Here is a 14,757-nt window from a genome sequence, read left to right on the forward strand (position 1 = left end):
AATGGTTGATAATGGAATTCACCAAATAAATAAAATAAAACGGGAACCCTCTAATAACTGGCTGTCCAGCGCTGCTTTGCTAGCCACATCAGTCTGTGACATGCAATTAGGTGTTACAGACTGGATTGTGATCGAATACTGATGTATCACGGTACGAGCAAACACAGGCAAGGGGGCAAGTTTGGCATGGATAAATGGTACATGTTTCCACAAATTTTGAGCTTACTGTGTTTTGTCACCGAATATATTATGTCACCCTGAAAAAAAACATGAAGTTATGAATTGGTCCCCACGAATGGCAAGAACAAACATACGCCTTTGTTCACAAATATTTGTTCTAGCGGAATTATTCATTAAAATAAACAGTGGCATCAATATCGATACCTGCAACAGCAACTACTACAAAATTGAGAGCTCATGCTAATATCGGTATTAGAAAAGGGTGTATTGAAAGGTATAAAAGTGTATGGTTCAAAGCTCACCCTTTGATGCCAGTGATGAGGAAGATGAGGTTGCCATTGATTTTTGTGCAGTTGACAAATTTATCAATATTGCTGGCATCCACTGTTTGAGCCGACTGCAAGACGCCGGTCCCGATACCGTCACACACTGGCGAGACAAAAACAATCAATACTTTACCGTGCGACTGCACATCCCAATTGATGAAGTGGGTGTCACTTTGTCACGGCGGCGTTAAGGCCACCCATTTAAATTCCCCACATGGAAGCCAATAGCGTCACATAATAAATTCATTACATTTGCACTAATTACAATTGCCTTGGGGTGCGTCTGACCAAGGCAAGGAATGGTGATGATGAATAAGGCTGGCATTAAGCGCTGTAACCCCTTTTTGATTGTGATTTATACCAGCCGGTTTCATATCTGCAATGTTAATTTGTTATCATTTCCCACAGTTCCTTTGGCTATCCCTCATTAACCCTTTGCTGATGCATGACGATAGAATCCAGAAAGGGTACCCTTGAAATTCCCCACCCTGGAGAGAACAAAAAAACATTTAAAGGAAAAGGTTGGGTGAGAACTTTATTCATTCAAACATTTGATCATTTGGGAGTTAATCCACATTTAAAGATGTATAATTTTCGTTGCTGCTATTTCAAAAAGACGTGTCTCCAGTTTGAAGCTTTTTATCTACTGTAAACATTCCCCAATTAAAAAAAAAAAGTAAATTAACGGCATTGTAATACGTTTCACCATATGTTTTTCATACTTAAGTTGCAAACAAACAAAACATATTTTTAAACTTGTTTTTTGAGAAAATTAAGAAAAAAATACCGAAATTTAAATGTTAGTTTTAAGTTTTCGTGGATCTCTAACTGCCCTTTAGAGGCCAAATTGGGTATTACAGCTCCTGGCCACCAACCACTACAAGCAGCTGAATCCAACCTTTAATGGATCGTTTTTTTTTAATTCTTCACTTTTGTTGTAATCGTCTAAAAAAAATAAAATAAACCAAAAGGTTTAAAAACAATTATAATCTAAAACTGAGGTTAAATATCCTGAATCTGCCAAAATTAGAGACATTTTTGGCCAATGCGTTTTTAGTATTAATTATTATTATGATTTTCAATTTGCATGTACACAAATACCCACAAAGACACATACAAAAATATTAAACACGTTTTATGAGATAATTTTAAGAATGTGAATATGATTCATAAATACATACATCATACTTACAGAATAATAATAAAAAAAACAACAAGTAGCACTTGAATCCCTAAAACCAGCTCAGTGAAATTGAATTAGTGTGGCCTTTTTGAATGAACACTTAATAAAAGTAGCCTCTTCACCTCTGTTCTGAGCATCAGCTACTGTCAGACAGACATCTTTATTATATAAGTCCAATTTTAGCCCAGCGGGATACAAACTAAGTCAGTGTTGCATCAATGCAAAGGATACACAATAATTTGTTTTGTATAAAGTCATTCTCACGAGTTACCTCTGATCCAATATCATAAAGCCATTAGAACAAAATAAGCTGTTTACAAGCAGACAGATGCAAAGTAGTGGGCGAGGCTGCTAAAAGAGGGCATACAAAACAGATTGCTTCAGACGGGATTGATGCAGACACCACTTGGCTCATCCCGTCCGCTTTCATCAAACGGGAAGAGTTACAGCCTACGGAAACGTTTATTTACTGGGTTGCCACTAGACCTCCACATTTAGAAAGTCTTTTTCAAAGGTGGAAATGGATCTGTTACCTCATCCATTGCCTTTGACGTCCACAGCCGTCATTAGAAGTCAACAGTTCAATGACCAAAACTAGGTATGCTCAAAAAATATCTGGCGGATATATCATAATCATATGCTCATTTTTTCGGAGACAAATATCGGGCGGATATTTAACGGACCAAATATGTTGTTGAAGTTAACAGTTCGATAGAAAAATAGTAATTAGTCACATGGGGTTAACGGTATATTCATGAATAAGCTGACACTATTCGTTTGAAATATTCTAAGCATTAATGTTCCTCGATATCATATACAGTAATCCAGGGGTGTCAAAATCATTTGGCCACATGCAAGAAAAATAAAAACGCTCATTAAGGCCAGACAACCATTAGAAAAGAGAGAGAGAGAGAGAGAGAGAGAGAGAGAGAGAGAGAGAGAGAGAGAGAGAGAGAGAGAGAGAGAGAGAATACAGAAATCAATACATACATGGCAGAAAGAAACAGAGAAAGGTACAGTGAAAAAGAGATGACATGAGAGGTAGTGAAAGAGAAAGAGAATGAAAGAGAAAAGAGAGCAAAAAGAGGCAGATATATATCAACAGAATGAAAGAAAGAAAGCCAGACAAAATAAAGAAATTGGGAGAAAGATAGAAGATAGAATGAGAGAGAGACAGACAGACAGACAGAAAGAGAGAGGGAGAGGGCCAGAGAGACAGAGAGAAGGAGAAAAAGAAAGAAAGAGAGAGAGAACCAAAAAAGAGTGGGAGAGCCAGAAAAAGAGAGCAAGAGAAAAACTAAGAGCAAAATACAGCTACAGTGTCTGACTGACTGGCCATGGCCACATCAACTAGACACATTTAAAACAGCAGCTGAGTTTTCTCTCTCAGCACTGTCTCATGGGCTAGATTCAATCTTTTGGAGGGTTTGGTCCTGTTCACGGGCCACATGTTTGACACAACTGCAGTACTTTTACAATCTCTCAGCTTCACGCATTTTCATCTTGCACTGTGTTCTGCATTATAATTGGATAAACAGTCCTCACTCTCTTGGTAAAACTAATCAATATCTTGTTTACAGATACGGTATACAATACTTTTATTTAAAAATGAATGCTTGGAAAGGTTAGTTTTTTGTTTCAACGTTTGAAAGACAATTTAATTGTATACAAAATGAAAAAATACGAAAGGTTTCTATTCCAAGGATGCCGTGTGTCAAGTGTTTCTTTTAGTCATGTAACCTTCGCAAAAATAAGGGCTCACTATAATGTGCGTTTTTTTCCTTGTCGTAGCAAGAGAGCTCGGTCTTCTCTCTACCTCACCATATTATACACACCAAGAACAACAAGACACATCAAAGCGTTAGCCCATCCACAGTCGGTGGCTAAAGATGTGTACACGCTTCGATTCATTGATGTGCAATCAATCAATCTGCGCCTCCGCCATCATAATGGAAAAACAAAGTTAAAACTATATTTGATGGGAGTGATGCAGTTCATTCTTATTCAACCCTACGAGTTTGGGATTTGATTTAACTAAATATATAAATTCAAACGTTACATTATGAATATCATTACAATTGGTATGTAACATATTGCTGTGTTGAGGGTCTGCAGATGCAGAGAGAGACACCCGATTCTTTTGCCTCAATGCAGATGGCAATAGTTAGACCAGGGATTCTGATTTGATGCACACTCAGCCCAAAACAATATAATTTGTGATCTTATTAGCAAGCTAGCAGCAAGGTAAGCTATCCAGTAATTTGTTTCCCATTGCAAGGACTTGTTTTCATAAGGAAGGGTTCTATTGAGAACAGCACAGTGGCGCATCGTGTGCGATGCACAGTTCTGAGGTCATGAGATCGAACCTCTTGTGTGGAGTTTGCATGTTCTCCCCGTGTTTGCGTGGCTTTCCTCCGGGCACTCCGGTTTCCAACCACATTCCAAACACATACATTTCAGGTTAAATGTCCCAGGGTGTGAATGAGCGAATGATTTGTCTGTCCCTGTGTGCCCTGCGACTGGCTCGCAAACAGTTCAGGGTTTGCAAACAGTTCAGTGTCCCCTGAATGGATGGGCTCCAGCCCCCCCGCGACCCTACTGAGGAGGAGCAGTGCAGATAATGGATGGATGGATGGATTCTATTGGAGCTTTATTTAAAATGATTAGCACATATACTTCATCGGTTATTACATTAAAAGTTTTTTTTTTTTTTCATGCAACAGTTTATTGCTTTCTTCTTCTGCCTATCAAATGATGAATTTGATGTAGGTTCATTCACTGAGGTTTGCAGACGGACTGACCAAAGGGGACAGACAGGACTGGGTTCAAATACTGACAGGGAGCCAATCAGAAACCGCGACAGTTGGTCCCAAAAGAGCGGGCACAGCTGAGTCACATCAGTGATCATGACAAAAGGGGCTATTCTTTTTTTTTGAAAGGAAAACTTGTCTTTCGTTGTAAGGTGTTTAAAGTCAGGCAATCCCACAATCGTCCTTTCAGACCCAAACAACATGTAGAACAATTACTTTCGAACCCCCTGTCAAGTGCAATCAATAATTTTCTTACTACATTTGGCTTCAATCCAATTCATGTTATAACCAAACTCAATCCATTACGACACAATTTGTATTCAAGTATAGAAACCACAACGGAGTGTACCGATATATAAGAGTTACTTCGTCTCCCCAACTCTTCATGAAATCAATGTGCAATCCAAATAAGCAGCGATCCTTCTTTGAGTTACCTTTGGGGCAGATGTCTCTGCAGGGAATGCACATTTTGATGTGGTTCTCCTCCACTTCCATTTTGTTGCTAGGGCACGCTCGGACGCAGGAGCTGTGGTCCACCACAAAGTTATCTGACATAAGCACACAGAAGATGTTTGCATTCATTATCATACAGAGTGAGGATAGACGGTATTTCACTCGCAACACGATCCTTCTACATGAGTGTGTTGCTACTGAAAAGGTCAGAACAGGGTAGATGAGTTAACGCTCGGATACGGTTATCATTTGAACTCTGCCGATGACATTCATCTCTGCTAACTATTCTGCATGTTCCAGGCAGGAGTGTTTGTTTTCTCAGTTTTGTGTGATAGAGATATTTATTGAGTCCTTAAAAGTGTGAATCAGAGGGAGGAATACATATGCATATGAATTGATATGACTTTGAATATATTTTCAATGATGTGGGTTGATGTGAAACATTCCGTCTTCATCTGATTTTATTTCTCCAGCTCATGCTCTTCATTTTTCCCTGGTGTCATAACAGTGCAAGATCAATTCCTCTAATAAAATTTGGATTGTTGGTATTATCATGTAGAAGGTGTGAAGCAGGAATTGAGCAGTTACTTTTATACTAGAAGGGCAGAATATGGCAAAGAGAAAAGTTTAGAGCAAGTGGAAAAATATTCTGTCACGCCAGCCCTTTGTCTAGACTGGTTCTGGCAAGTACTGATAAAGCCAAAGCTGTTAGCTAACTCCAAACTCAAAAAACACACTTGAAACAATGTAGAGACTGAATAACAACTCAATAAAGTTTATTACTTATATCATGCAGCAATGCAGTGACACAATTCACTATTAAAACGAAGGATTAATTGATGTTTCATTGATGAAGCTACAAGGGTGGCTTGTTTTCTGAATTTAAAGACAATTCGACAATATTTAGTTAAAAACAAAACAAAACTAAACAAAAAACACATTGGGTAAAATGGACTGGTACATGATAGAAAGGCCCATTTTGGAGCTTTTGTTCACAGTGGCCTCATTTCTAATGCTCTTTTAAATACAATTACCCTTTTGGGGGGGTTGTTTAATACTTGTGGCATTCACTTAAAAAAAGAAAACAAAAACACTTGTTTTTCTTCCTAATTGTTGTCTTTTTTTGTATAGTAATTGTTTTAATTGTTTAATTAATTTACTTTTTTGTTCTGGGCGAAATATCATTGTATTGAATTTCAATTTAATCTCATTTCTTGGGGGGGAAATAGAACACAAAATTCAGAAATAGAATACAAATTGCTTTGGGTAAATGAAGGATGCTGTAACTTATACTAACACAGTTGAAATAAAGCCCGGATTTCTCACATGTATATTCAATTGTGCTTTTTGAATCAAGAAATGGTGACATACACCTGTGACTGCACCTTTCCGGATTTCTGTAGTTTACAATAAGCAGTAGGGATGCAACAAATTTCCATCCAGTAGAAAATATAAAAGCGAATAAAGGCTTCCGAACGATAGTCCTGGCAGTATGTGAGGCAAGCCCTGCGAAGCTGGCTGTCACACGGGGAGAGCCTGTGCATGACAGTTGCTTATTTTCTGTCTTGAAAAAGAGTCGGACAATGATGGAAAATGATCAGCGGAAGCTCCGCCAAGTTTTAAAATACAACACATTTTCTCAAATGTTTCTGTGTTCCTCTGCTTCCAGGTTTTTGTGGTCACTAAGTCCCCCCTAAGGACAATTGAAATGCCCGTCGACCTTTTCTAAAAATAGCTCACCATTGTGATTTTCTATCAAAATTATTTTATTATTGGTTGCCTGAGTCTGTTAAACCCTATTTTTAAAGACTAACCTAGTAATAAAATAATAATAACATGATTGGTGTTTAAATTCAAAGAAATTCTAGCTCATGGGCTTCATGAACAAAGACAAAATGTATTTAAGTATTGATAATCATTTTGAAATAATTAAGAGAGCATAATTACAATGTATTTGTGTATTGAACACATTAATTTATTCATATATTTATTCATTTATCTTAAGGAACTACAACAACTGCAACTCAATTCCAATTTATTGGTTTTATAAAGCAATTGACCAAAACATATGCAGTTTTTTTAGCTAGCTATTAGGCTACGTTTTTAGCTTTGTAGCTAGATGTCATCCTACCTTTTTAGCTCTTTAATAAGCTATCCAGCTTGTATGCTATATTTTTTGCATGCTATCCAGCTAAGATGTTGCCGTTTTTTAGTAGTTAACAGGCTAAATGTTGGCCTCCTTTATAGCTAGCTATTTAGTTGTATTTTCAGCTTTCTATCTGGCTATTTAGAAGGCTTTTCACTCTTTTAGCTAGCTATTTAAACTATCAAGCTACCGTTTTAGCTATTTAGCAAACTAAGTTGCTAGCTTGACGCTTGAAAAAGGTTGGAGACCCCTGCACTTGGCAATGTTTGCATGCTAACACAACAGAGCAAATTTACCCCAGTAGAGACGTTTAAAATTCTAAACACATACTTTTGAGTGACATTCAGTCTGTCCCTCCCAAAAGTAGATTAGCTGGCGCTAAGCTATGTACGGCCAGAGTTTGATTAGCTTTTATTATTATGATTTTACTTTGCAAATATTCAAGTGTGACTCATTTTCTGCATTAAGCTCTACCGAATGGCTCATCATTAGTTTTCTCCTCCCGGTTTCTCATAACTATCAACTCTCTTGTCCATTAAAAGTTTAAATGGCATATGTACTTAAAACAAGGGAGAGCACGAGTTTTTGGCGCAGCAGCCACAAATTATCAATTTTTCAATATAACAAACCGTTATACTCAAAGTAGAATGAACTTGGTAATGTTATCTGCATTTGAGATGTCTCAATGGTTTTACTTGTATGTATTTTGTGTCTGGGTGTTTTTTTCAGGTTTTAAATATATTTTTTAGTGCTGCTGTTTGAAGATAAGCATCTAGTAATACACCTTTGAGTTAATTAAAATATTAATTGTCATGTAATTATATTTTACATTTTAGCAAGTCCTTGCAAAAAAGTATTTGACTAACTATGTATTATTGTTCTTTATTTTATATAATTTGTTAATTATCAAACACATTTTTTACATTTTCCAATTTTGGAACAAGTTTTTTTTTTGATGAATCCCTAATTAGTAGCTCTTATTCCATGTAACCAATAGAATTGTATGTTCTTGGTTGTGCAGTTCCTTGACAAAAACCTGTTAGTACTCTTGGAATCCGCATGCGAGTTTAATGGGCCACTGTATTGCATTCACCTCCTTATAGCGATAGAAAAGCAAAACAATAACGTCATTGAAAACGAACTAAATTGATTTGAATAATAGATTAACTATCATACACATTTGCTTATCTTAAAATCGGGTTGAAACATTTTTGTTTTTTATAACATGAGGCTCACCAAGAGGAAACTGACAAGAAAAAACTTGTCTTGGGAAAAAAAAAAGAAAACTGGTGGAGTTTGGTTATTTTGATCCTCAGTAGTTTGTAATCCTCCATGTGTTTTGAAGCACTCATTTTCGGTTGAACTTCACATTACAAGGACATCTAGTAGTCAAATAACACGTGGTGGCCCTCTACGTCTAGTCCAGGGGTCCGCAACCTTTTTCGGTTTGGAGTGCCACTTTCAAATTTCCTTGTAAATCAGATAAATGACTCGCACACCATTTTTTTAATATCCAACAGAGCTGTCATTTTACACCAGTCCAAATATACAACATGGATAGACATTTTAATCGTGTAACTCAGTGTTTTTCAACCCTTTTTGAACCAAGGTACACTTTTATTTATAATAAGGTTCTGAGGCACACCGTCCGTCGAAAATGTTTGAAAATGAAGTTATGTCAAATATTTCACTGTACTACCTCATAAGCAGATAATTAATACATAAAAAGAAGAAAAAAATACTTAAAATTAAAAAAAAGAATGATGTGCTTTATGTTTTTATTTTTTTTAGTGCAATCTTAGACCGCTTTGTTAAACAAATTAAGTTATTACAGTAAATGTACTGTGCTACCCCAAGAGCAGATAATTAGTACATAAAAAGTATATAAAAATCTACTGCCAACTACTGATATGGATGACTATTACAGTTTCTCGTTTGAAGATAGAAAAAATACTGAATAATGGCCTGATTCTTTTAGGAAAGATAAAATTGGGCAAATTCTTGCGGCACACTAGACAAGGTCGCACGGCACACTAGTCTGCCCCGGCACACTGGTTGAAAAACACTGGTATAACTGACCAATTTATCTTCCACTATTCTTGTTCATCAATCAACTAAAAAAGGAATGTGAATAACAAGTGGAAAGGCCTTTAGCCATCCATGACTTTTTGCCACAAGAATTAACCAGAATAAACCATTTTTTATCAACAATGAACTCCAATCAAAAACAATTGACATGGACAGCTACCATACCATTCATCAATGAAATCGTATTGCAGAAAATATCAAAACTTGAAATAACAACAGCAAAGCAGAACACACACACACACACGCTTCTTTTAAATATTTGCCATCAGTAAATGGTTTTCTGTGCTTGGCTATGCAGTGAGCAATATGCTAGCTTGAGTTTTTAGCAGTGACACAGGTTTTCAGGCTCTATATTTGTTTGCCGTACCTGGACACAGTGCGTTTTAAAGTCTCTGCCTTGAATTGATGTTCATGTTTTGTCTCGTAATGACATTTAAAACTTGATGCGCGAGGTACAACGCTCTCGGGGCATAATGCACAAAACAGCATAGTCATTTTTTGCACGAAGCCCCAGTCATCTGTCCAAGCTGGCTGGAAGGAACACGATGTTTTCGCTCGAGGAGCCGTCATGATTCGTTCATTTATTGTGCGCGTGTGTTAAAGTTGGCTCTCCTCTGCACAGTGACACAAAACCCACGTAAAGCCTGTAAATAACACGGCACACGACTGAAAATGTCTAAATTTCAGGTAAAAATGCGCTCGCGTGCCACTGGTTAACCCCTCGTGTGCCACTGCTGGCACGCGTGTCATAGATTGCCAACCCCTGGTTTAGTCGATCCTATCATCAGTCCTATCTTTAAAAAAATCTGTTTAGACCATTGGTTGTTGCTCATTTCTGAACCTCGTTCTAAAAACGGTTCCAAATGAAGCTTGACCTCCTCTCAGCTATTAAGATTCAATAGCAGAGTTATTCATTAAATCCAATTTTGCTGAAAGAAACCTCCAAAAGGACCTACGTGGGCATTTCTTGACACAAAAGGCTCCGTAGGTATACTTGGCCCTTGGATTATGCTCCAGCTGGAACGATGTGGATTGATAGACAAAAGGCTGAGGGCATTGGGTCACACATGCTCCGCTGTCATTGAAATTAGTACAAGCCTGCAAACAAAGAAGGAAAAAAAAACAGAGGCTAAATAGTACGGCATGGATAGAAGCCCAAGCCCTTAGGAGTAGTGAAGGTCTTAAGAAGGTCATCGTGCTCTCATGGAACCCATTGTGAATGAAAAACTCTTACAGCTGCATTTCATTTTTTAAGCACAGTAACGCAGTATCACAGTTTACTTTTCGTGGATTTTCTTTGTGCAATGTGTACTGCATCTTAAATGGTTAAAACACTTGGCCCTTCCCTTTTCCGCCTCTGTCTGCCTGTGTATCAATAACATTGTGGTCCAAGTTCAGGGTTTGTACGATATTTTCATGGACAAATTCAAGCACATTTCAAGACAAATTTCTCCAGGACCATTAAAAAGGGAAATCCCCCGTGAATCATGCATTTTGCACATCCACAAATATATCTGTGTTTTAAATACCGTAAAATTTGGACTATAAGCGGGGACTTTTTTCCCAAGCTTTCAACCCTGCGGCTTATGCAATGATGCGGCAAATTTGTGCATGTTTTTCTAACGGCCGCCAGGGGCGCCCAACCAATAAAGGTGTAATATATGTGTCGAAGAAGACGCGAGTTTAATTTAACTTTGCGCTTTGTGCATGAATGCTACTTACATGAACATACTATTATCATAGAAACTGTCAATTGAAAGGGGACAGCTAACGACCATATTTTGTTTATTTGTCAACAGAAATAACATGGCAAAACAAACGGATTACAAAAAGCAACGTCCAACGAAGCAGAAATAATTAAAGCGGATTCTTATTTATCTCCTGGCATCATCATAGGTTTTGGAGTCAATATTTTACACGGTTGGAGTCAAAGGATTGTCCTTGATGTAACAAAGCCATTTTTTGCGGATATTCAAAGAAGTTGAAGACGGCATGGGGACGTACTGGTGAGTTATGCCGGCTTTATAGTTTTCAAGTATCTTTTTTCAGACTGATAGTAATGTTTCTCTGATAAGTATGTTTTCATATGGTCATCATATATTGAATCCCAAGCTTTCTAATGATTTGTGGCATGACATATTTCAGTGTCTGAGGACATTGCACTGGGATGTATTTGTTTATCAAAAATCCAGCCATAGTGGGCCAGCGGAACATTAAGCGGTAAAGGTACCGTATATCAAAACTTTCTGTGTACCCTCTTTCTTTGTAATTATCTCATGTTTCAATGTGGGCACATGCGGCTTATAGTCTGGTGAGGCTTATGCATGTAAAACATGTTGTTTTCCCTTTAGAATGTACTTGGTGCGGCTTATAATCGTACACCTTATGGTCCAAATTTCACGGTATGCATTTTATAGTCACAGGTATGCTTTTCAAGACATATGATGTTTAGATCTTGATTAGAGTGCAAATATCTTAGTGGATTTGAACAATGTGTAAACTCTTTGAGACAAATCTCTCCCCATAAAAGGGTTGGATACACTGACAGTAATATGTAGCTTTTAATTTCAGTTGCACGAGGTTCTTCCCATTACAATTTACCACTGAGAAACGCTGCCTTCATTTATTGCATGGACCATATTAATGTCCATAAGTGAAATATAATCCTTGCACTACTACACATCTCATAGTGCACTGTTTAGGTGAGACATAAGCACATTGGAATGAGAAATAACTTTATAGTTATTTCACATTAAGAGACGTTCCATTTATTTTACAAACTGTTTCAATACATTTAGTTAAATTGTACCGGTACTTTTTATTTCTCAAATATTTTTTTTTTTCCCAATCTAGTTAAAACAAACATCACATCACATAAACAAATCACCTGAAAGGAAAAAAATGTATGACAGATTGTAGAATAGGCTTATAAGAGACCTGTCACCAAAATGACATTGGAGACATCTTCTATTAATCATATAAAAACAATATTTCATATTATAAAATATTACAGAAATTATGCTATCAATCACCCACACATTTGGACTTTTGCACATGCTAAAAGGAGGGTAAAAGCATTTTATATGCCACATTTAACTGTTTCCCATCGATGTCCACATGAGGGCGACAAAAATCATCTGAAGTAAAGTGAGACGTTTTACAAAAAAAAATCTGAATCAATATTTAACTATTTTTGCACTGCCTGTCAGACGAAACGTCTTCACACTAATACCATAAGTAAATATTTCTTTTTTGGGGGCTAAATTGAGATTTTTGCCTAAATTAGGTTCTCATAAAAAAAAGAATATATATATATATATATATATATATATATATATATATATATATATATATATATATATATATATATATATATATATATATATATATATCTCATCTCATCTCATCAGCCGTACCGCTTATCCTCATTAGGGTCGCGGGGGGGCTGGAGCCCATCCCAGCCATCTCCGGGCAGTGGGCAGTGGGCAGGGGACACCCTGAACTGGTTGCCAGCCAATCACAGGGCACACAGGCCAATTCACCTGAAATGCATGTTTTTGGAACGTGGGAGGAAACCGGAGTGCCCGGAGGAAACCCACGGGGAGAACATACAAACTCCGCACATATATATATATATATATATATATATATATAGTACAGTACTTTTAATGCTTGAGTCTATATAGTGGGTTAATTATTTGGTTTCAATGTAAAATATAGTTTTCAATAAATACCTAAGTAAATACTTTGCGGTTATTGGAAATTGGGGAACCTTTTTTAGAACGCAACCCTGTAATAAACGAGGGAATACTCCAATGTGTGAATCCTGCTACCAGCTACAAATGGGAGACAAATCGACGCTATCCATTCAATGCCACCATGTAAATACCGAAACGTTTTGTAATAAAACTTTCAGGTGTTTCTTCGGCGGTCTGGATGGGCGGTAATTGAATTGGATGAGCCTTTCTGTGAATTACAGCTACAATATCACACCCGAGGTCCACACGGGACCGACTCTTGGTGATAAGAGCGACATTAATTGCAACAATGAATCACCAATATGCTCGTTGAAGACTTTGGCTGCCGTGCCAAACGGCAAACAATGCATCACGACGTAAACAAAGTAAATCCTCCCGGACGGGAGGGAAGGTGCGACGTGCACGTACGAAACAGTCGGTGTCCTTGGGTCCCGAGCAGCCGCCGGCGCATTCACGGTGGCAACAGTCGCTGACGTACGGCCCGAAGCATCGACCGTCACACTGCTCTGCGCACACCGTCTTCGTCACTGCCCGCAAAGAGGAGAGATTTAAAGGTTCGCCGCTTCAAATACAAAAGAGACAATATCACCACACTCTCATGCTGCCATGATATGAAATTCAGACCGATACAAATGAGGGGCTTCGCAAGCAAAAGGTCACCCGAGTATGTCTACTAACAACAGTCTGCAATGAACTTTAAAGAAACAGAATGCAGTCTATTCTTGCCTCTGAAAAGGCCGTTTTTTTCTGTGAGAAAATACTCTTGTGTGCTCAGGCGGATAACATGAAATGTGCTGCAGTTCGATTGCACTGCAAAAAGAAAATGAATGACTGCACTTATTTTAAAGAAAGAAGTGATATGCATACTATAGTTTGGGGTGGCTTAGAAATTTCCACTTGTTTTTCCACAAGTTTATAGGATAACATGTTTTATTTAAAAATATATATACATATGTTCTCAATGTCTTGACTGCATTTTCTATTTATTTTGCAACACAATTCATTAATTAAAAACATATTTTTCTATTTTATAGGATATGAATAACCTATATTTTATGTTGACAATATCTGTTTATTACTTGTTATTGCAACATCCATTGCAGCCTGGTCATCTTCATGTGCAGTCCCTTCTCAAGGTTTCTACATTTTCCTCATGTTGAGGTTTTTGAGTTTTTCCTTGCCCTCATGTCGGTTTTAGATCAGGGGATGGTGTAATAATAGTCTATGGTTTGCAATAATCTGTGGTCTGTGCAGCCCTTTGAGACTCCCTGTGATTAAGGGCTATACAAATAAACATGACTTGACTTGACTTGAGGAAAACCCTATTTTATGAGTGATCCCCAAATGATGTACATATTAAGCTTCAGTAACAATATAATATAGATTAAGGACTAGTCATACAGTATTTAAAATGCATGAACATGACAAACTAGCAATATAAAATTACATTTTTTTTTCCTTTTGTGTGACGTTCACTGTAAAGTGAAATTTACTGACTGTATGGTGTGAGTATTTCCAGGCTGATCCCCCACCTCTTCAATGCTGATAGCACTCTTGCGTCTGTCTTTCTTAGATAGCATTTGGATGCGACGCTGTCCACGTTTACTCAGCTTTTTTGGACATCCAACACGAGCCCTGTTGTGAGTGCATTCTGATTTTTTTTAAATGCTGAAGGATCTTGGTCAACTTCAGGGTGATGGCAATCATTGTAGCCATGGCCAGCTTCATGTAGTGCCACAAATTCTCTTTTTAAGGTCCCCAGAAATTTCCTTGCCATGGTGTGTCATCTTGGGAGTTTCAGACAGAGTATACT

At 37.5% G+C, this 14,757-nt stretch overlaps 1 protein-coding gene across 3 annotated transcripts in view; it reads right to left on the minus strand.

Annotated features, from left to right (window-relative positions):
- LOC148370163 (receptor tyrosine-protein kinase erbB-4-like) overlaps positions 1 to 14,757 on the minus strand; it is a 377,191-nt gene that overhangs the window by 103,334 nt on the left and 259,100 nt on the right. For all 3 annotated transcript variants that reach the window (XM_088332560.1, XM_088332561.1, XM_088332559.1), the window contains exons 6-9: positions 13,353 to 13,471; positions 10,143 to 10,284; positions 4,934 to 5,047; positions 483 to 609 (exon numbers count right to left, since the gene is read on the minus strand). In XM_088332560.1, the coding sequence (XP_088188686.1) occupies positions 483 to 609; positions 4,934 to 5,047; positions 10,143 to 10,284; positions 13,353 to 13,471 (502 nt within the window). The remainder of the gene's footprint in view (positions 1 to 482; positions 610 to 4,933; positions 5,048 to 10,142; positions 10,285 to 13,352; positions 13,472 to 14,757) is intronic.

This window comes from Urocampus carinirostris, chromosome 3, assembly GCF_059441175.1.
Source record: "Urocampus carinirostris isolate Australia breed hairy pipefish chromosome 3, RoL_Ucar_1.0, whole genome shotgun sequence".
Lineage (NCBI taxonomy): Eukaryota > Metazoa > Chordata > Actinopteri > Syngnathiformes > Syngnathidae > Urocampus > Urocampus carinirostris.